The sequence below is a fragment of the Chiloscyllium plagiosum genome, chromosome 42 (assembly GCF_004010195.1).
Source record: "Chiloscyllium plagiosum isolate BGI_BamShark_2017 chromosome 42, ASM401019v2, whole genome shotgun sequence".
NCBI lineage: Eukaryota > Metazoa > Chordata > Chondrichthyes > Orectolobiformes > Hemiscylliidae > Chiloscyllium > Chiloscyllium plagiosum.
In genome coordinates this window covers 14,665,951-14,687,316 of record NC_057751.1, presented here as the reverse complement: position 1 = coordinate 14,687,316, position 21,366 = coordinate 14,665,951, and the positions used below count along the sequence as shown (strand labels likewise).

Sequence of the window (21,366 nt, the reverse complement as noted above, 5' to 3'; positions counted from 1 at the left end):
GCACATTCTCCCCGTGTCTGCGTGGGTTTCCTCTGGGTGCTCCGGTTTCCTCCCACAATGGAAAGATGTGCAGGTTAGGGTGAACTGGCCATGCTCAATTGCCCACAATGATAGGTGCATTAGTCAGGGGTAAAATATAGGATAGGGGAATGGGTCTGGGTGGTTTACTCTTCAGAGGTTTGGTGTGGACGTGTTGGGCCAAAGGGCCTGTTTCCATACTGTCAGAAATCTAATCTAATAGAGCATGGAAACAGACACTTCAGTGGAACCATGCCAAAAGTAAACCCAAACTAAACTAGCCCCATCTGCCTGCACTTGGTCCCTATCCCTCCAAACATTTCTCTCAGAAATCTAATCTAATAGAGCATGGAAACAGACACTTCAGTGGAACCATGCCAAAAGTAAACCCAAACTAAACTAGCCCCATCTGCCTGCACTTGGTCCCTATCCCTCCAAACATTTCTCATTCATGTACTCATCTAAATGTTTTTTAAATATTGCAACTGTACTCGCATCCATTGCTTCCTCTGGAAGTTCATTCCACACATGAATCACTGTCTGTGTAAAGACTTGCCCTCATGTCTTTTTAAAATCTTTCACCTGTCACCTTATAATTATGCCCCCAGCCTTGAAATCCCCCACCCTGCCATTCACCTTATCTATACCCCTCATGATTTTATCAACATCGGTAAGGTCACGCCTCAACCTCCTACACTCCAGTGAAAAAAAAAACCCAGCCTATCCAGTCTCTCCTTATAGCTTATCCCCTCCAGTCCTGGCAACATCCTGGTAAATCGCTTCTGAACCTCTCCAGCTGAACAATATCCTTCTTGTAACAGGGCAACCAGAACTGGACAATGTAACCCAAAAGAGGCCTCACCAATGTCCTGTACATCTTCAACACGACGTCCCCAACTCCTATACTCAAAGGTTTGAGCAATTAAGGCAAACATGCTAAATGCTTTCTTAACCACCCTATCTATTTGTGATGCAAACTTCAAATAATTAGGTTTCTGAGCCCCTTGGTCTCTCTCTGTTCTACAACGCCACCCAAGGTCCTATTTTAATTGTATAAGTCCTGTTCTCGTTTGTTTTACCAAAATGCAATGTGTCTCATTTATCCAAGTTAAACTCCACCTGCTGCTACTCAACTAATTTTTACCCAACTGATCAAGATTTCTTAATAATCGAAGATATACTTATTCACTGTCCACTGTATCGCCAACCTTGGTGTTACCCATAAACGGACTAACCAAGCCTTCTACATTTTCATCGCGATCATTAATATAAATGGCAAACAGAAGTGGACCCAGCACCGTTCCCTGTGGAACACCATTAGTCACAGTTCTCCAGTCCGAAAAACAACCCTCCACCATCACTCTCTTGTCCCCTGGCACTGAGACAATCTTGTAACCAATTCTTCCCTGAGGTCTGAGTGTCTTTGGAAGTCTTTGTTACAGAGAGCTGTGGAGACAGAGTCTTTGCAGAGTCGGATGCTCAATCATGATCTCATTGAATGGTGGAGCAGAATCGAGGGACCAAGTGGCTTACCCCGGTCCTATGTTTCTAAACTTAAGAGATCACCATTGATTTGTGCAACATGCTGTGGGGTGGTCACTAAGGCATGGATGGGGGGGGGGGGGGGCAAAGTCACAGATGATGCATACCAGAGTTGGGAGGCACCATTTAGCATTCGCTCGGTGAAAGTGAGGACTGCAGGTGCTGGAGATTAGAGTTCAGAGTGTGTTGCTGGAAAAGCACAGCAGGTCAGGCAGCATCCGAGGAGCAGGAAAATCGACATTTTGGGCATAAGCCCTTCATCAGGAATGAGGCTGAGAGCCTCAGTGGTGGAGAGATAAATCCACCCCAAGGCTCCCAGCCTCATTCATGATGAAAGGCTTTTGCCCGAAACGTCAATTTTCCTGCCCCTCGGACGCTGCCTGACTTGCTGTGCCTTTCCAGCACCACTCCAATTTAGCATCCACTGTCAAAGAGAAGACTCAGAATGCTCACTACAGTGAGGCATGAGAGCATGCTGGGACACACTTCACACATGACTCGTCAGACCCACCTTTTCCGACATTAATCCCTGAACCGAGCACTCACCACATTCACTGATGGTCCTGTTGGATGAGCATGATCTCTGCCTCAAGACTGTCAGACCAGATCAAATATAAACCGGGTGGAACAGTGACATCAGTGTTCAAGGACAGGAGTGAGTGTGAGCTCATAAAGGGACAAAGTATTATCACAAAGGAGTGAGCAGCATGCACTCTCAGGACAGGGACAGTGCCATATTAGACACAGAGAAAAACGACTTCGACTTTTTTAAACCAAATGTAATTCTCCCCCTACTCTTTTAACCTGAAAGTAAGGCTCTCTCTACTCCTTTAAATGGAAAGTAAATCTCCCTGTACTCTTTTAACTTGTAAATACAGCTCGCTATACTCTTGTAAACTGAAAGTAAATATTACTCTATTAAAGCAAAAATAAATGGAAAGTGAGGCCCTCCTATGTTGTCCCCATTACATATTCCAAGGATAGGACAGCACAGTGCCAGATACACACGGGGCGAGATACAAAATAAACATCCCTTAATTTTTAATAAAGGAAGTCATGTTCTCTTGACACTGTCTCCTTCGAGCAGAGGGAAAGCACAGGGTTAGATACAATGTAAAGCTTTCTGGACTCTTATAAATCGAAGGGAAAGTTCCCTCGATACCATGGAGACAGTGAGGTCTGCAGATGCTGGAGATCAGAGTTGAGAGTGTGTTGCCGGAAAAGCACAGCAAATCAGGCAGCCTCCGAGGAGCAGGAAAATCGACGTTTCGGGCCAGAGCTCTTCATCAGAATCATGCTGCCTGACCTGCTGTGCTTTTCCAGCAACACGCTCTCAACTCCCTCGATACTATCCCGATCAAACACTCCCAGGAGAATGACAACACTGGGTTAGATACAGAGTGACGCTTCCTCTGCACTGTCTCCATCCAACACTCCCAGGACAGAGTTAGATACAGAATCAAGATTTCTTTACTCCTTGAAACAAAGTAAGGAGGAGTTCATTGAATGCATCTGCGATAGTTTTCTTGAACAGTACATAATGGAACTGCCAAGGGAGCAAGCGGTCTCAGATCTGGTCCTTTGCATTGAGATAGGAATAATTAACGGTGTCATAATTAGAGATCTTCTTGGAAGGAGCGATCACAGTATGGTTGAATTTAGAATACAGATGGAAAGTGCAAAGATATAATCCAATACCAGGGTCCTGTGCTTAAACAATGGAGAACACAACAGGATGAGGGAGGAGTTGGCTAAAGTAGGCTGGAAGCAAAGACTTTGTGGTGGGACAGTTGAAGAACAGTGGAGGACTTTCAAAGCAATTTTTCAAAGTGCTCAGGAACAGAATATACCAGTGAACAGGAAGGACTGTAGGAAAAGGGGTAATCTGATGTCTCAGGAAATAAGGGAGGCTATCAAACTGAAAGAGAAAGCATAGAAAGTGGCCAAGATCAGTGGGAAACTAGAAGACTGGGAAAGCTTTAAAGGTCAACAGAAAGCCACAAAACGAGCTGTACAGAAAAGTAAGATAGATCATGAGAAAAAAAGCTAGCTTAGAATGTAAAGGCAGTGCAAATATATCAAACAACAAAAGAGTGGCTAAAGTAGACATTGGTCCTTTCGAGAATGAGAAGGGGCATTTAGTAATGGGATATGAGGAAATGGTCGAGGCATCAAATAGGTATTTTGTGTCAGTCCTCACAGTGGAAGACACGAATAACATGCCAGTAATTGACAAAGAGACAAAGGTAGGTGAGGACCTGAAAATAATCATTATTATGAAAGAGGTAGTGTTGGGCAAGTTGATCAAGTTAGGAGTAGACAAGTCTCCTGGCTCTGATAGAATGCATCCCAGGGTGTTAAAAGAGATGGCGGGAGAAATGACTTAGAGTAATTTCCCAAAACTCAGTGGACTCGGAGGCAATTCCAGAAAATTGGAAAACAGCAACTGTGACACCACTATTTAACAAGGGAGGTGGACAAATATGGGGAATTATAGACCAGTTATCTTAACTTCTGTGGTGGAGAAAATACTTGAACCTATTATCAAAGAAGAAGTAGGAAGGCATCTAGATAGAAATTATCCCCTCAGGTAGACACTGCATGCGTTCATGAGGCCAAGTCGTGCTTAACTAATCTTTTGGAATTCTACAAAGACCTTACAAACATGGTGGACAACAGGGACCCAGGAAATGTGGTGTACCTAGATTGCCAAAAGGCATTCAACAAGGTGCCGCGCAAAAGGCTGCGACATAAGATAAAGATGCAAGGTGTTACAGGTATTATATTAGCACGAATAGAGGATTGGTTAAGCAACAGGAAGCTAAAAGCATTGGCATTCAGTGACGACTGGTGTGCCTCAGAGATCAGTGTTAGGAATGCAATTACTGACAATTTACAGGGATGATTTGGAGTTGGGGTCCACATGTTTGCAGGTGACGCTAAGATGAGTGGCAGAGCAAAGTGCAGAGGACGGTGAAACTTTGCAAAGGGACATAGATCATTTAAGTGAGTGAGTATGGGTCTGACAGATGGAGTACAATGTTAATAAATATGAAGTTGTCCATTTTGGTAGGAATAACAGTACAAAGGACTATTATTTGAATGGTAAGAATTGTAGCATGCTGCTGTGCGGAGGGACCTGGATGTCCTTGTGCATGAATCACAGAAGGTTGGTCTTCAGGCACAACAAGTAACTAGGAAGGCAAATTCAATTCTGACTTTCATTGCTAAAAGGATTGAGTTTAAAAGCAGGGCACTTATGTTGCAACTGTACAGGGTGCTAGTGAGGTCACATTTGGAGTACTGTACACAGTTTTAGTCTCCTTGCTTGAGACAGAATGTACTGGCACTGGAGGGGGTGCAGAGGAGGTTCACTGGGTTGATTCCGGGGTTGAGGAGGTTTGTTTATGAGGAGATATTGAGTAGACTGGGATTATATTTATTGGAATTTAGAAAAATGAGGGGGGGGGGGGGATCTGATAGAAAATAGAAACTTATGAAGGGAGTACCTCAGATAGATGTGTTATGGACCAGGCCAGCCACCCTCAAAACATCTCAGGAAAGTAGCTTGGACCCTACTTTAACTAGTTGTTTTAAGCAGGTGTCGAGCAGATATTCCAGGAGGGATGCAGCTGGTCAAACCACTTAGTTTGTAACAAAACAGAATGAAAACATAAACAAAAGAGAACAGAATATAGAATAACTTAATCTGTCTGAAAATCCCACAGATTATCTCGATTTAATGATGCTGTCACAAATAATTGCAATAATCCCCATAAACACCCCTTGGCAAAAAAGAAAAAATCCAATGCAAGTTCATACAGGAGAGATGTCAGAGAGAGAGAGGGAGAGAGACGATCAGCATGGACCTGCTTCTTTGGGTCCAACAGCTTCGCCACTGACCGACCGCTTTCAGTAATCAGCCAGACTGCTAAAACCAAACCAAACCAAACCAAACCAGAGTAAAGCTGAGCTGGGAGAACTGGCCACTGCCCTTGCATTGTCTCTTTTTTAAAACTTAAAAGCCTTTTGTTTGAGGCAGTATCTGTTAACTCTGAAACCCTTCAAACCGAGAGCTTTCGGAATTGCTGCTTTTACAACCTGTCTGCAAAAAAAGAAGCCAAGGACACCATAACTTTGTTAAAGGAGCAGCATCGTCTCAGGAGGAGCGAGGCTGTTTCCACTGGCGAGTGAAACTAGGACAAGAGGGCGTAGCCTCAAAATTAGGGGCAAGAGATTTCGGAGTGAATTGAGAAGGAACTTCTTCACCCAGAGGGTTGTGAACCTGTGGAATTCCCTGCCCAGTGAAGCGGTTGAGACTTCCTTAGTAAATGTTTTTAAAGCTGAGATCGATCATTTTTTGTACAGTAATTAAGGGTTATGGTGAGAGGGCAGGTAGGTGGAGCTGAGAGCATGCAAAGATCAGGGTGGCACGGTGGCCCAGTGGTGAGCATTGTGCTCTACAGTGTGAGCGATCCAGGTTCAATTCCCACCTTGGGTGACTGTCTGTGTGGAGTTGGCACATTCTCCCAGTGTCTGCTTGGGTTTCCTCCCACTCTCTAAAAGATGTGAAGGCCAGCTGAATTGGCTATGCTAGATTGCCAATAGAGTTAGGTGCATTAGTCAGAGGGAAACGAGTGTGGGTGGGTTACTCTTCAGAGGGTTGCGTTGGGCTGAAGGGCCTGTTTCCACACTGTAGGGAAGCTCATATAATGTAACTGAATGGCGGAACAGGCTTGAAGGGACAGATGGCCCACTCCTGCTCCTAGTTCTAATGTTCTTAAACATTCCTCGATGCTTTTAAACTGACAATAAAGTTCCTTACACAACTGTCCCTATCAAACACTCTCAGGTCAGTAACATCGCCACCTTATGGGCGGCATGGTGGGTCAGTGGTTAGCCCTGCTGCCTCAGAGCACTCGGGTCACAGGTTCGATTCCAGCCTTGGGTGATTGTCTGTGTGGAGTTTGCACATTCTCCCCACCTTTGCGTGGGTTTTCTCCAGGTGCTCTGGTTTCCTCCCACAGTCCAAAGACGTGCATGTCAGGTGAATTGGCCATGCTAAATTGCCCATAGTGGTCAGGGATGTATAGGTTAGGTGCATTAGTCAGGAAAATGGGTCTGGGTGGTTTACTCTTCAGAGGGTTGGTGTGGACTTGTTGGCCGAAGGGCCTGGCTCCACACTGTAGAGAATCTAACCAATAATTGCACACTACACCATGTTAAACAGAATTTTCCACAGGTGAAAAATAATGTTCATGGTCAAGTTTAATTTAGGTTTTACATTTAACTATAGAATTAGTTATGCTCAAATTGCTCAAATACTTTATCAAAACATTGAGTTTCAGTCCTGTTCCAGAGATCCAGTAGGCACGAGGGAGCAGATCTCCCTGAATAACTGTACTCCTCATCAAAGTGGAGTTGATCTCTTGAAATTGTTACGCTCCACCTCTCTCCTCCACCAAAACTCCAATCATCAGCCAATGTTTTTAGCAAGATTTATCTTGCCCTCTCTCTCTCTCTCTCTCAATTGCAATATTCCATTCCCCGGACAGGACTAGCTCTGTCATTACTCCCTCTGCCAGGCTCTGAAGTAGCTCTGAAACTGGCCACTCTATCCAAATGCACTGAACGTGAACCTATTGTTCCTAATCAACCTGTTCAGTGATGTTATAGTACACCTCTGGAGCCGGTGAGACTTGAACCCAGGCCTCTCAGGGTATGGAGACTATTGCTCCATCACAAGAGGGCCCCTGCACTGAACTTGAAATCTGATGACAGAAACTTGCAGCAGGTGTAAAGGTTTCGGGTAAAGTTCAGGATATTGAAAGGCTGCATTGTTGAGGTTTTGCTGATGTCGCTGAAGATTTTTCTCTCGGACTAGTCCTGGTGAATCCAAGATGGAAAGCTTCAAAGCATATGAGGTTCTCAGCAAGATTCAGGTCTTATACTTTGCAGTGACTATTGGATATGTTAAACAATGGTGATGTGAAGCAATTCTCTGAATTAGGCTGTGCAGACAGGACAAGTTGAATACACCACTGAATTTCCTGAATTCATATTTGCGGCATTCACAAATGGTGGTGAAAGAGTTTGGTACCATGTCACATCATATCCAGAGTCATGCAACACATTTCTGATTAGCATGCAAGTCTTTAAGTGCAACTGTTCAAGTTAAAGCTGCCTCAAGTGTTACGCTGCACAACACATCAAGTGCTACCCCAGTTCCTCTGCTCCCTGTTCTACATGTCAGAGAGATGTACAGCACGGAAAAAGACCCTTCGGTCCAAACCGTCCATGCCGACCAGATATCCCAACCAATCATGTCCCACCTGCCAGCACCCGGCCCATATCCCTCCAAACCCTTTCCCATCAGATGCCTTTTAAATGTTGCAATTGTTCCAGCCTCCACCACATCCTCTGGCAGCTCATTCCACACACGCACCACCCTCTGTATGAAAAAGTCGTCCCTTTGGTCTCTTTTGTATCTTTCCCCTTTCACCCTAAACCTATGCCCTCTCGTCTGGACTCCCCACCCCAGGGAAGAGACTTTGTCTATTTACCCTATCCATGCCCCCTCATGATTTTATAAACCTCTATAAGGTCACCCCTCAGCCTCCGACACTCCAGGGAAAATAGCCCCAGCCTATTCAGTCTCTCCCTGTAGCTCAGATCCTCCAATCCTGGCAACATCCTTGTAAATCTTTTCTGAACCCTTTCAAGTTTCACAACATCTCTCCGATAGGAAGACCAGAATTGCAAGCAACAGTGGCCTAACCAATGTCCTGTACCGCCGCAACATGACCTCCCAACTCCTGTACTCAATACTCTGACCAATAAAGGAAAGCATACCAAACGCTTTCTTCACTATCCTGTCCATCTGCGACTCCACTTTCAAGGAGCTATGAACCTGCACTCCAAGGTCTCTTTGTTCAGCAACACTCCCAAGGACCTTACCATTATGCGTATAAGTCCTGCTAAGATTTGCTTTCCCAAAATGCAGCATCTCACATTTATCTAAATTAAACTCCATCTGCCACTTCTCAGCCCATTGGCCCATCTGCCCAAACTCTGAGGTTGCCTTCTTCGCTGTCCACGACACCTCCAATTTTAATGTAATTTGCAAATTTACTAAATTTCTCACGCTCACATCCAACACATATACCTTGAACTTGGTTGAGAAAATATAATCACCCTCGCCCTGTGTTGTTTGTGTCTCTCTCTCTTTCTCTCACTGAATTGGCTGCAGCAATCACCTTACAGTGAACCCTAAACTCTGATATTTCTGTTGTTCCGAAACATCTCGCTGTTTACAGGAGCATCATACTATGACCAACTGGCAATTCCTTAGTGATATCATCATCATAGAATCGCTACAGTACAGAGGAGGCCATTTGGCCCATCAATTCTGCACTGATCCTCTGTACAGCATCCCATCCTACACACCCTTTTTTCTTCTTATTATGACTAACCCATCCAACCTGCACATCCCAAGATGCTGCAGGGCAATTTAGCACGACCAACCTACCTAACCTGTATATCTATAGAAGGATACTGAAGCACTGGGAGGAAACCCAGGCAGACATAGGGAGAACGTGCAAACACTACACAGCCACCCAAGGCTGGAACTGAATTATGAGGCAGTAGTGTGAACCACTGAGCCGACCATGAATGAAACAATTTAGAATATTCCCAATAAAATATTAGTTGGCCTCTAACTAACAGATCCAGAAGACCATAAGGTACAAGAGCAGAGGCTGGCCATTCAGCCCCTTGATTCTGCTCAGCATTCAACAAAATGAAGCATTGATCTGATGATCTGTAACTCTATTTTCCTGCCTTTCCCCCATTATAAGAGCAAGCTTCCTCCAACCAAGGATGAAGATTCAGGATACAGTGGACTTGTATTCAGTTAGATTAGATTCCATACAGTGTGGAAACAGACCCTTCGTCCCTCCAAGTCCACATTGACCCTCCAGAGAGTAACCCACCCAGACCCATTTCCCTCTGACTAATGCACGTAACACTATGGATAAATTAGCAAGGCCAATTCACTTGACCTGTACATCTTTAGAGTGTGGGAGGAAACCCTCACAGACACCGGGAGAATGTGCAAACTCCACACAGACAGTCACCCAAGGTGGGAATTCAACCTGGCACGGTGAGGCAGCAGTGCTAACCACTGAGCCACCATGTCATACAAAATTAGTGCAGGGAGAGGGCCAAAGGATCTTTCCCAAATCTGGCTTCAATGTGAAAACACAATCATTTCCTTAATCTTCAGCTCAAATTGGAAGAGAGATTGACGACACACTCTGATTTTATCGTAAAAAGCAGTAGTTTTATACATTTTGTGTTACAATGATCATACATAACAAAGTTAATGTACCACCTCCTTCTCTTCTGTGCGACCAATCTTGTAAACACCTGATCAATGATGGACACTCCTATGGTTCTTAGTTTTTTTTTCATGTCGTTTCGCAGTTATTGTAACCTCGAGGCCTTGGGAACTTTCTATCTTTGAGTTACACTTTCATTATTTCTACATTGTTACAAATCTTCGAAATCTTTATCCTTGAATGTTTCTTGTAACTTGTTAGACAATGCTCCCTTGTGCCTTAAAAACTCACTTTCTCAAAGGCACCGTTATCTTTCACTTATGCTGAAGAAAGCTTTTTTTTTTAAAGTCTGGCCATTTTTGTATCACTTAAAAACACAAGCTCCAACGCCCATAATCCTCTATTTCCTTTCTGATCATTAATCTGTCTGTCTCAGCCCTGATTGTACTTTGTCAATAAAACAGGTTCAATTCTCCATTCTTCATTGATTCAAAATTCCATCCTGTCATGTGGAGTCAAATGTTATTAAGGTTTTATAGTCTTTAAAAATAACTTTATTAAAATAGCTTAAAAAATACAAATAATTATTTGACCGAACTAGTTTCTATGCTTGAGACAAGTGCATTAAACTTCCTTGCTGAAGAATCTCAGGGCTGGAGATGCTAACACGAAAATTGAGAATGTTGTGTTGTCCTTTTGCTTCAGCATAATCTGTAGTCGCTGAGCATGGAGTTCTTTCCAATGTTTCAAGGCCAAAGTGCAGTGCACTGCCAGTCCGTGCTGGCTCCAGCAGATCTCGTGCTAAATGCTTGCATTTCTCATCAAGCGTTTCTGCAAAATCATTCCTGAAATTCAGTGCACTTTGGTTCCATGATTGACGACACAATGATATATGTCATTCGCTGCTTTTACCAGTTCCATGTCACATAGAGCCTGCAGTAGAAATGTAATCGAGGCTTTTTTACCCTGTTTCTGAGACCAAATACGCAGCATCTGATAATGTCCTTCCCTAATGTTATTTGCATTGTTGCGTTCAGCCTCGTCAATTTCATTTTCAGTCAGCTGAAGTTTCCGCATAAACTCCTTGAATCTTCTGATAGGGACGGAATCCAGAAAGTACGGGAAATACTGTGACAAATCTGAAAAGACATCAGCACGTTAAAAGATTTTCATTTTCATGTCGTCACTTTCAGAGAGCTAAATTACCCGAGAGATCAGTCATGCACCTGACCACCACACAAGAGAGTGCAGGGCGTGCAGCGTAAAATAGAGGGCTTCAGGCTGGAGTGAATCAACTCATTTCACTGGAGTGTGTTTTGTTTTTTTTGTTCATCTTCATTCTTGGAAGGAATGTAGCCATCCTTGGGAAAGGACAACATTTGTGGCCCAACTCTAATTGCCCCTGAACTGGTCAGCTTACTCGGATCAATTCAGATAGCAGTTAACTCGTCATTGCGTTATTCTGTAAACTTCAGAACTGTTCGTGGATTGAGAGAATCAGAAATTACTCTGTCTGGAATAAGCTGGTAAGAGACAAGGATGAGCTGTTATGGAGGAATTGAAAACAATTAGCCACGCCTCAGAAAAGAAGGAGTTACAGCTCCATAAAGAAACCTGTTCGAACAACTGCTTGCCAACTGACTGCCTTACTCCACAAGGGCAAATGCAGAAAATCTTAAGGAGTTAATTTCAGGACAAGCTGTGTTTTAAACAGACAGCTAACACTGAATATAACAAAGAACAAAGGGTTGGCATGGTGGCTCAGTGGTTAGCACTGCTGCCTCACAGCGCCAAGGACCTGGGTTTGATTCCAGCCTCGGGCAACTGTTTGTATGGAGTTTGCACATTCTCCCTGTGTCTATGTGGGTTTGCTCCAGTTTCCTCCCACACTCCAAAAATGTGCAGGATCGGTGACGTGGGCCATGCTAAATCGCCCATCGTGTTGGGTGCACTGGTCAGGAGTAAATATTGGGTATGGGAAAGCCTCTGGGTGGATTTCTTTTCGCAGGGACGGTGTGAACGTGATGGGCCTGTTTCCACACCGTAGGGAATCTAATCTAAACTGATAAACTACTCCTGACAAGAAAATAAGCTCCAGACTTTTGAGGGCTTCACCAAGAATGTCACATCGTAAGCTTGAAGGTCAGAAAATACGACACAAGTTCCAGGATTCTTCTTCAGCAGAATTCTGGAGAACAATGCTGCGTAAGGGTCGAACCCTGGACACACCCAGAGACAGACACTGTTAGTTGGGATCATGGCTCAATTCCACCGTTAATGGGTAATAGCCAAGTTGGTTTGTGAGGCTTAACTTGCTGACTTGGGGGTCTTCGTCTGGTCACATTTTGCCATAAAGTTTAAATAATTGTTTCAGTATTTGATTGTCTGTTCCTCAGCAAGTAGCCGATGTGCTGATGTGAGCTTACATACAATTGCGAGTTCAGAACTTAGTTCTGGACTTGAAATGTTAATTCTGCTTTCTCTCCACCGATGCTGCCGACCTGCTGGGTTTGTGTTTTTGTTTCCCAGATCATGAGCCCAGGCCCCTGGGTTTGCGGTCAATGACATTACCATCATGTCACCTCCATTCTCAAAGCTAAGGGAGAATCACAAAGGGAAGGGACTTGATCAGAGACTGTTCAGTCTGGGCAAATGGATCCAAACCAGGTACCTGCCAACCCCTGTATGATCGACAGCAACCCAAGCTTAGATGTGTTCGCTATCCAGTAGTCTGCCTATCTCGTGTGACAGCTGACAGTGACGTCTGCTAGGGCTGTTCTGGTGATATATCAGAGTGAATCAGCACCTTCATATCTCACAGGAAACTGGTGACACCCTGTCCTTGCAACAGCAGAAACCTCAGTTGAGATGTACAGCTAAACTCTGGAGAGATACACATGAGGGTTGGGACCTGATTCTCCCCAGAACTCTCCCTCCAGCCAACGTTGACCCGCCCGTGAACAGGCTGCTCACCAGAGCCTGACAAATGACAAACGCAAGCTACTGCATCAATATCGCACCTTTCGCCCAGTGCATACCCACAGAAAAATTTAACAGAGAAGTTTCGCCAGCCAGTCGCAAAGGGAGATAACAGGACAGGTGACAAATAGTTTGGTCAAAGAAGCAGGTTTTAAAAAGAATAGAGACGATGCTAGAGAGGTGCAGGAAGGCATTTCCAGAGCTCGGAGGCAAGTCAGCTGAAGACACGGCCACCAATGGTGGAGCTGTAGAGACTTGGGATACTCAAGAGGCCAGAATTGGAGGAGCACACATATCAGAGAGAGGACCTGATCAGCAGGATAAGAGAGGGGTGAAAATCATAGGAGGATACAGCAAAAAAATCAGGATTAAAACCTGAGAACTGAAGAGAAACTGAAAAGAAATTACTCATCAGTCACAAGACCCCAACAAAGTAAATCACCAAGAAGCTTACCTTTGCTTTGAGACAATTCTTCAGCAAGCTGAAAAGGATGAGGACTTTCCTGTAAAATACAGGTTAACAAACTGAAATTAAAAGGTGAAGGTGTTCAACCTTTTGTAACTGTAACGCAGGTCGGTGCTGACAATTACTGTCCAGGTTCTTATGTGCACAGACATTGTTGAGCGTCGTGTGTTCAGGGCCAACAGGGATGAGCGTTTTGCGAATTGTCATGCTGCTAAAATTTGATGCCAAACCAAGTTGGCGTGTTAAATCGAAAGTGAGAAAACTTCCCTCAGAATTCAATTTAACGCGTCAAGTGAAATGGATTAAGCTGCTGAACTCCCGAAAACTACAACAAAACGAAAAGGGATGCGAACAGGCCTCAAGCCATTCAGTCAGGTCTTGGCTGACCTTAGGCTTGAATGCAACCTCTCCCCATGCACAAAATCCGAATGCCACTGCCCTTCAAGTCCTTCAGGGAACAAAATAATCTTCCAACCTCTGTTGAGGATAAACTCAATGCCTGAGAATTCATGACCCTCTGAGGTAGAAAATTAAAAAGGTTTGCCAACCTCTGTGTGAAGAAATTTCGACCTCACCTCAGCCCTAAATGGCTAGAACTGTGACCCCATCATTTGAGATTCCCAAACCAGGGAAAGCCACCTCCCACCATGCATTCTGGCAGGTCGTTGAGAATCATTACGCATTTCGACCTCTCATTCGGCTAAATTCCAGGGAGTATGGGGCCAATCTACACTATCTCTGCTCATAGGACAGTCTGAGAGAGATCAATCCAGTGAACCTTTGTCGCACTCACTCGAAGCCATGTACATGTGAGTTCAGAACTAGGGAACACATTTTTAAATGTAAGAGGAGAAAGATGACTTATTCACACAGAGGGTGGCACGTGCATGGAATGAACTGCCAGAGGAAGTGGTGGATGCAGGTAAGTTACAACATTTATAAGACTTTTGGACAGGTACGTGAACAGGAAAGGTTTGGAGGTTCATGGGCCAAATGCAGACAAGTGGTATAGTTTATTTCGGGAAACTCATCATCATGGACGTGTTACACCGAAGGGTCTGTTTCTGTGTTGTATTTCCTGAGAGGTAGAGAGCAAAACTGTGCACCGTGTTCCAGATGTGGTCTTACAAAAGCCTCACATCAATGCAGTGGGCTTCCTGAACTCTAATACTGTCACCGCATTGTAGTAAGGGTCAGCATGCCACTGGGTCTCCCAATTGCTTGCTTCACCTGGATTTTCACTTCCTGTGTCTCACAGACAAGGACACTCAAATGCTTTGAAACACCAACATTTCCCAGTCTCTCATCTTTTCAAACTTATTTTGTTTTTCCAATCTTCCCAACAAAATGGATAATATCATATATTCCCTGTCTTGCCCACTCACCACCCCAAGGATGAGGCTTAACGTGGATATGTTTTCTCGTGGACTTACCTTGCATTGAACAGGGGACTGCTCCTCAGGCTGGGTGCTGAATGAATGCGACAATGAAGCATCTCCGGTCCAACTGGCCTCAGCTCGAGCGTGAGGTGGACTGAAAATTCCCATCTGTGGTTTGAGCTGAGGCTTCCCCAGCAAAGGGTCACTCACGGAGCCAGAGGTCATCCCAGGTGAGCTTTGCACGAAACGAGTTGAGCTCCCTGGTAATAAACTCATCCTCTCATCCTGATCTTGGCTCAGATCATTGGCCAGTTTCTCACCAGTGGTAGCTGGGCTCCTAATATCCTGCTGGGAGAAGACAGATATCACAGAACCATGGAAACAGGCAATTTGGCTCATCAAGTCCACAACCACCCTCCGAAGAGGAAGCCACCCAGACCCATTCCCCTCCACTATTACTCAACATTTACCCCTGACGAATGCAACTAACCGACAAATCCCTGAACACTATGGGCAATTAGCACAGCCGATTCACTTAACCAGCACATCTTTGTACTGCGGGTGGAAACTGGAGTACTCGAAAGAAACTCACACAGACAGCTGCCCAAGGTGGGAATTGAACCCGGGTCCCTGGCTCTGCGAGAGCAGCAGTGCTAACCATTGAGCCACTGTGCCTTTCTCACTCGATCGCTCAATAACTGAATAGGAAGCACTTCCTGAGACGATTTCAACAGGCAATTGGACAGGCACTTCAGTAAACAAGTTCTCAGAGGTGGGGCAACGTGACTGACTAGATTGCTGTACAGACAGCCAACATGAATTTTGAGGGGCTGAATGGCCATCCTCTGTGCCAATAATGACCCGACTTACTGAAGGTTGAAAGCAAATCTCTGTGGAATTCGGATACGGTTTATTACAGATCTGTCCGGAACCCTGAGACATTAGACCATCTTGGCACAAAACACCGGGACGCTCCTCATACCCTGTCCATAAGATCATTTCGCATTTTGTGACAAAGGGATCCTAGGAAAAGAGCTTTGGAGGACCCTAGGATGTATTCAGAATTGAAGAGGAATTAACTGATGATCAGCAAATAGATGCAGTGCTGTGAATTGGGGAAATTTAGTTCTCCTTGTGGGTGGGGGTGGGGGTCGTGTTGGTTTTGGTGGTGATGGTGGTCTCTGCAACACTTAATCAATCAGGTAATGAGAACGGTACAGCAACTGTAGGCAGCGTGTAGGAAACACAACTGGGAGTGGGTCACCTGGCCTCTCTCACCACACCCCACGCCATTCAATAAGATCATGATTGAACTCTAACATCAACTCCGTCAGCCCAGCTGATTTTCCCATTTCTATCGATATGTCTCAAATGTACTCATTAATCAGACTTCGTGGGTGGAGAATGACCAGAACCAAACCTGACCAGCCATCTAAAAACTGTAACTACAAGAGCAGGTCAGAGGCTGGGAATCCTGTGGCGAGTAACTCATCTCCTGACTCCCAAAGCCTGACCCAAATCGACAGGATTCATGTGTGAATGTGATGGAATATTCCCCACTTGCTCTGGATGGGGGCAGCTCCAATAAACACTCAAGAAGGTCAACACATCCAGGAGAAAGCAGGCCCCGCTTGATTAGCGCCACACTCAAAAACATTCACTCCCTCCACCACTGACGCTGAGTTACAGCGGTGAGTGTACCACCTACAAGCTGCACTGCAGAAATACACCAAGGATTGTGAGACAGCACCTTCCAAACCCATGACCACTACCATCTAGAAGGACAAGGGCAGCATTTACGTGTGAACGTCATTGCCTGCAAGTTACCGTCCATCCCAAAGGACATGAAGGCTCTACCTACAGCATGTGAATTGCAGTGGTTCAGGATGGCAGCTCCCCACCACCTTCCCAAGGTCAACTTGGAAGGGGAAACAAAATGCTAGCAGCCAGTAATGCCCACGTCCCACCTCCGAACAAGAAAGGAACCCTGACCTGAAAACATATCGCCACTCCTTCAGCGTCGCTGAGTCGAAAAACGTGGAATGCCCTCTGGAATAGCACTGTAGTTCGATGTACAGCAGAGGTTCAAGAAGGCAGCTCATCACCACCTTCTTAAGGGCAACGAGGGATGGGCAATGAATGCTAAAAATGTCCAAGATTCACAACCCTCTGAGCAAAGACATCTCTCCACATTTCAGGGTACTGAGGTTATGTCTCTTCAAACCCAGGTTATCAAGCCCTATCAGAACTTCCGTTATTTCAATGGAACCAACTCGTAAAAAATTGCCCAGGCCACTCAGCCCAGCCGCCATGCTGATGTTAATGCCCCTTGAATCAAACCTACAATTTCGTTCACTGGTGGGATGTGGGCATTACTGGCTGCTAGCATTTTGTTCCCCATTCCAAGTTGGCCTTGAGACACTTACGGGCATCCCTCATTCTCATAAACCCCACAGTCCACACCAATACCCAGATTGCGTCATGAGGACTAGCTTGACGGACTAGGCCTGTATCCTCTGGAATTTGGAAGAGTCCAGAGGTGACTTAATTGAAATGCCGAAGATCCAGATGGGACTCAACTGGTTAGATGTTGAAAGGACATTTCTTTTTAGTGGCAAAAGTGAGGAGTGCAGATGCTGGAGATTAGAGTGGGGCGTGTGGTGCTGGACAAACACAGGCAGCGTCCAGGGAGCAGGAGAATTGACGTTTCGGGCAAATGCCCTTCATCAGGAATAAGATTAGATTCCCTACAGTATGGAAACAGGCCATTTGGCCCAACAAGTCCACACCGACCCTCTGAAGAGCGACACACCCAGACCCATTCCCCGACCCTATATTTACCCGACGAATGCAATTTAGCACGGCCAATTCACCGAACCTGCACATCTTTGGACTGTGGGAGGAAACCCACGCAGACATGGGGAGAACGTGCAAACTCCACACAGACTGTTGCCCAAGGCAGGGATGGAACCAAAGTCCCTGGCACTGCGAGGCAGCAGTGCTAACCACTGAGACACCATGCCATCCCAGACTGCTAGGATTTCCATTCCTGATGAAGGGCTTTTGTCCAAAACGTCGATTCTCCTGCTCCTCGGATGCTGCCTGTGCTTTCCCAGCATCACACTCTCGCGTCCTTTTAGTGGGACATCCAGGACCCAGGGTTGGTGTTTAAAAATAAGGGGTGGCCGGACTGAGGACACATTTTCTTTCTATCAACGGGTTCAGAGGCTTCAGAACTCCCTTCTTCAAAAGCCAGAATCCTTAAATATTTTTAAAGTGATGAAAAATGATCGGGGATGCAGGAATGTCAAGCTGAGGTGAAAATCTGATCAGTCATGATCTTATTGAACGGCAGAACAGGCTCAACAGGTCAACACTTGTTTCTCGTTGCTATGTCGGTAACATCAGCCCTTGCAATGGGCCCAGTGTGAACATTGCAGCACCTCTGTCCCAATGAAACCTGACCAGAGTTGCAAACCAAAAGAGAATGGTGGAAAGCTGCTGCTTCTCAAATCATGAGCTGACAGCTTGTGAAAGTTGAGATTTTACAGTCTCCTTCCCCTTTCGTTCTGTCACAGGCATGTCCTGACTTGCCCTCAGCCCTGCAGTGTGTCTGCGGACCCGCCCATATCATTGATGCCAATGCTGCGCCAACTGAGCACAATTCAGGAGCAGTTCAGAGAGGGTTGGTGATCGGGACCCTGTCACAGCCAAGTTCATCACTTCACCACAAAGAAAAACACAAATGGCTGGAAAATCTGAGAAGCCCTGGCAGCATCTGTGGAGAGAAAGCAGAGTTGGAGTTCCGGGATCATTTCTCCGCAGATGCTGCCAGGTCTGCTCAGGTTTTGGAGCTATTTCTGCTTCTGATTTCCAGCGTCTGTAGTTCCTTAGATTTTTTTCATCATTTACTCACCACTGAATTGATTTCTGTTGATCTGGAGGTAGGATCTGTAATGCACAGAGATGACATTTACATTACAGAAACAAAATACCAGCAACATGACCGCAGGCTATCCAAACCAATCTCCCGAACCACCATTCCCCCATGATGACATGCATGTGTACAGTATTTATACTCGACACTGATTATACTGCTCATACAAAATTGGCTGGTCAGTGGGAGCAAGCAAAAGAGGGAGGAGTTGATTGTGAGATTCAGAGGTCCAAGACGAAGAAAAGAGGTGGACCTGAGTCAGCAGAGTCAAAGAAACAGGAGCAGGATTCGATCATTCAGCCCCTCACACAATTCAACACCATCATGGCTGATCATGGACTTGAATGGAATTTCGCAATCTCTCACAAACAGACCTGTCAAACCCATCCTCAAACATAACGTGTCACTCACTGCCTCTCGGGTGCAGAATTCCAAATCCCTGCGAGGGAAGAAATTCCACCTTATCGAAACAATCGCTCCCTTCTCTGAGACTGTGTCCCCATATGCGACGTGACCAGAACCTTGTATTTACAGTAGGCTCACCTCTCGTTCTGCCGCCATGCTGGTTCTCATGACTTGTTGTAGCACTGTCATGGTTTGATTCTGTGGCCACCTCCTTCAGTGTCCTGTCACAGTCGGCTCTTTGTTCTGCGTCCTGGTGAACACCATTGCCAAATTTGGACTGCAACATGCTGAGGACAGCCAGGGCTGAACAAAAAAAGAAGACAGGGACAATCAGAGCACTTTGGCGTTACCAATGAGCCAGGGTTCACGTGTGTGGGATCCACAACGCAACTTCAAATCCTATCGCAGACCGAGCGGGTGCCACATTGCCAGAGGGTCGCTATGGCTGGAGTAGCACAATGGAAAGGTTCGGAATCAGGGAGGGTCAGTACTGAGGGAGTGCTGCGTTGTCAGAGGGTCAGTGCTGAGGGAGTGCTGCACTGTCGGAGGGTCAATACTGAGGGTGTGTTGCACTGTCAGAGGGTCAGTGCTGAGGGAGTGCCACACTGTCAGAGGGTCAGTACTGAGGGAATGCCGCACTGTCTGAGGGTCAGAACAGAGGGAGTGCTGCACCGTCAGAGGGTCAGTACTCAGGGAGTGCTGCACTGTCAGAGGGTCAGTACTGACGGAGTGCGGCACTGTCAGAGGGTCAGTACTGAGGGAGTGCCGCAGTGTCAGAGGGTCAGTACTGAGGGAGTGCCGCACTGTCAGAGGGTCAGTACTGAGGGAGTGCCGAGTTGTTGGAGGGCCAGTGCTGAGGGAGTGCCACACTGTCAGAGGGTCAGTACTGAGGGAGTGCTGCACTGTTGGAGGGTCAGTGCTGAGGGAGTGCCGTACTGTCAGAGGGTCAGGACTGAGGGAGTGCCGCACTGTCGGAGGATCAGTACTGAGGGAGTGCCGAGTCGTCAGAGGGCCAGTGCTGAGGGAGTGCTGCACTGTCAGTCAGAGGGTCAGTACTGAGGGAGTGGGCACTGTCAGAGGGTCAGTACTGAGGGAGTGCTGCACTGTCGGAGGGTCAGTACTGAGGGAGTGCCGCACTATTGGAGGGTCAGTACTGAGGGAGGGCCGCACTGTCGGAGGGTCAGTACTGAGGGAGTGCCGCACTATTGGAGGGTCAGTACTGAGGGAGTGCTGCACTGTCAGAGGGTCAGTACTGAGGGAGTGCTGCACTGTCGGGGGTTCAGTACTGAGGGAGTGCTGCACTGTCGGGGGGTCAGTATTGAGGGAGTGCTGCACTGTCGGAGGGTCAGTACTGAGGGAGTGCCGCACTGTCGGGGGTTCAGTACTGAGGGAGTGCCGCACTGTCTGAGGGCCAGGAGTGACGGAGTGCCACACTCAGAGGTCTGGTACCAACAGAGTGCTGCCAAGGCCAAGTGTTTGCCCAAAGTGAGTGTTTGTGGGAGTACACTGTGCTTACATCAATACTCCGTCATTGACTGTGCTCAAACGTCTGTCATTGATTGTGAAGGGGCTTGGGGGCAGCTTCTGAAATGCAGGATGTTACGAGGAATTGGGAAATTTGGAAGCGAGGGAGGAACCGGTTCTTGGCCAAACCGTAGCAGCAGGAAAAATGTTTGGACGTGAGCAGAAGTGGGTGAGCAGTGTGGTATATTTGGGACAGTGGCTGAAGGCAGTCCTGATAAGGAAGGCTCTGGTACATATCTGCTCCCTTAGATGTGAGGATAAGCAAACCAGAATCAAACAAGTATGCCTTAAAATCTGTCAACTCATTCATACATTTACCTTGCCACTGATTCCTACATCCATTTGCCTGGGAGTTAGCCGTCGCCTTGCAGCACTCAATTTTTTTCCAGGACCAAGCAAGCAGTACACACCCAATAACCAGGGAAATAACAAATACGATTGCGGCAATTTCACCTGAAAAAAGACAACATTCCAGTTATTCAACGTTGGGACACAACAGCAAAACTATTCTTGCACATCAATTATGGGAAATACTCACCTGCTGAAAGACTTCTTGCAGGGGATATTTTTATTTCGCACACAGTGTCTGATGTCGGAGTACATGCAGTTTTCACAGTCTGACCTTCCGGACAGCTGGAAAACCAGATGAAAGAATTAGAATTTTCAAACAAGAACAAATGATCGTATCACAAAATACAACAGCATTGGGAGTGTTTGATGGGGGACAGTGTAGAGAGAGCTTTACTCTGTATCTAACTCCGTGCTGTCCCTGTCCTG

At 46.1% G+C, this 21,366-nt stretch overlaps 1 protein-coding gene across 1 annotated transcript in view; it reads right to left on the bottom strand.

Moving 5' to 3' along the window:
- Positions 1–9,879: 9,879 nt before the first annotated feature.
- LOC122542975 (tumor necrosis factor receptor superfamily member 1A-like) overlaps positions 9,880–21,366 on the bottom strand; it is a 47,457-nt gene continuing 35,970 nt past the window's right edge. The window contains exons 9-15 of the mRNA XM_043681119.1: positions 21,128–21,222; positions 20,908–21,042; positions 19,204–19,368; positions 18,640–18,674; positions 14,778–15,071; positions 13,333–13,381; positions 9,880–11,038 (exon numbers count right to left, since the gene is read on the bottom strand). Of these exons, the coding sequence (XP_043537054.1) occupies positions 10,752–11,038; positions 13,333–13,381; positions 14,778–15,071; positions 18,640–18,674; positions 19,204–19,368; positions 20,908–21,042; positions 21,128–21,222 (1,060 nt within the window). The 3' untranslated portion in view covers positions 9,880–10,751. The remainder of the gene's footprint in view (positions 11,039–13,332; positions 13,382–14,777; positions 15,072–18,639; positions 18,675–19,203; positions 19,369–20,907; positions 21,043–21,127; positions 21,223–21,366) is intronic.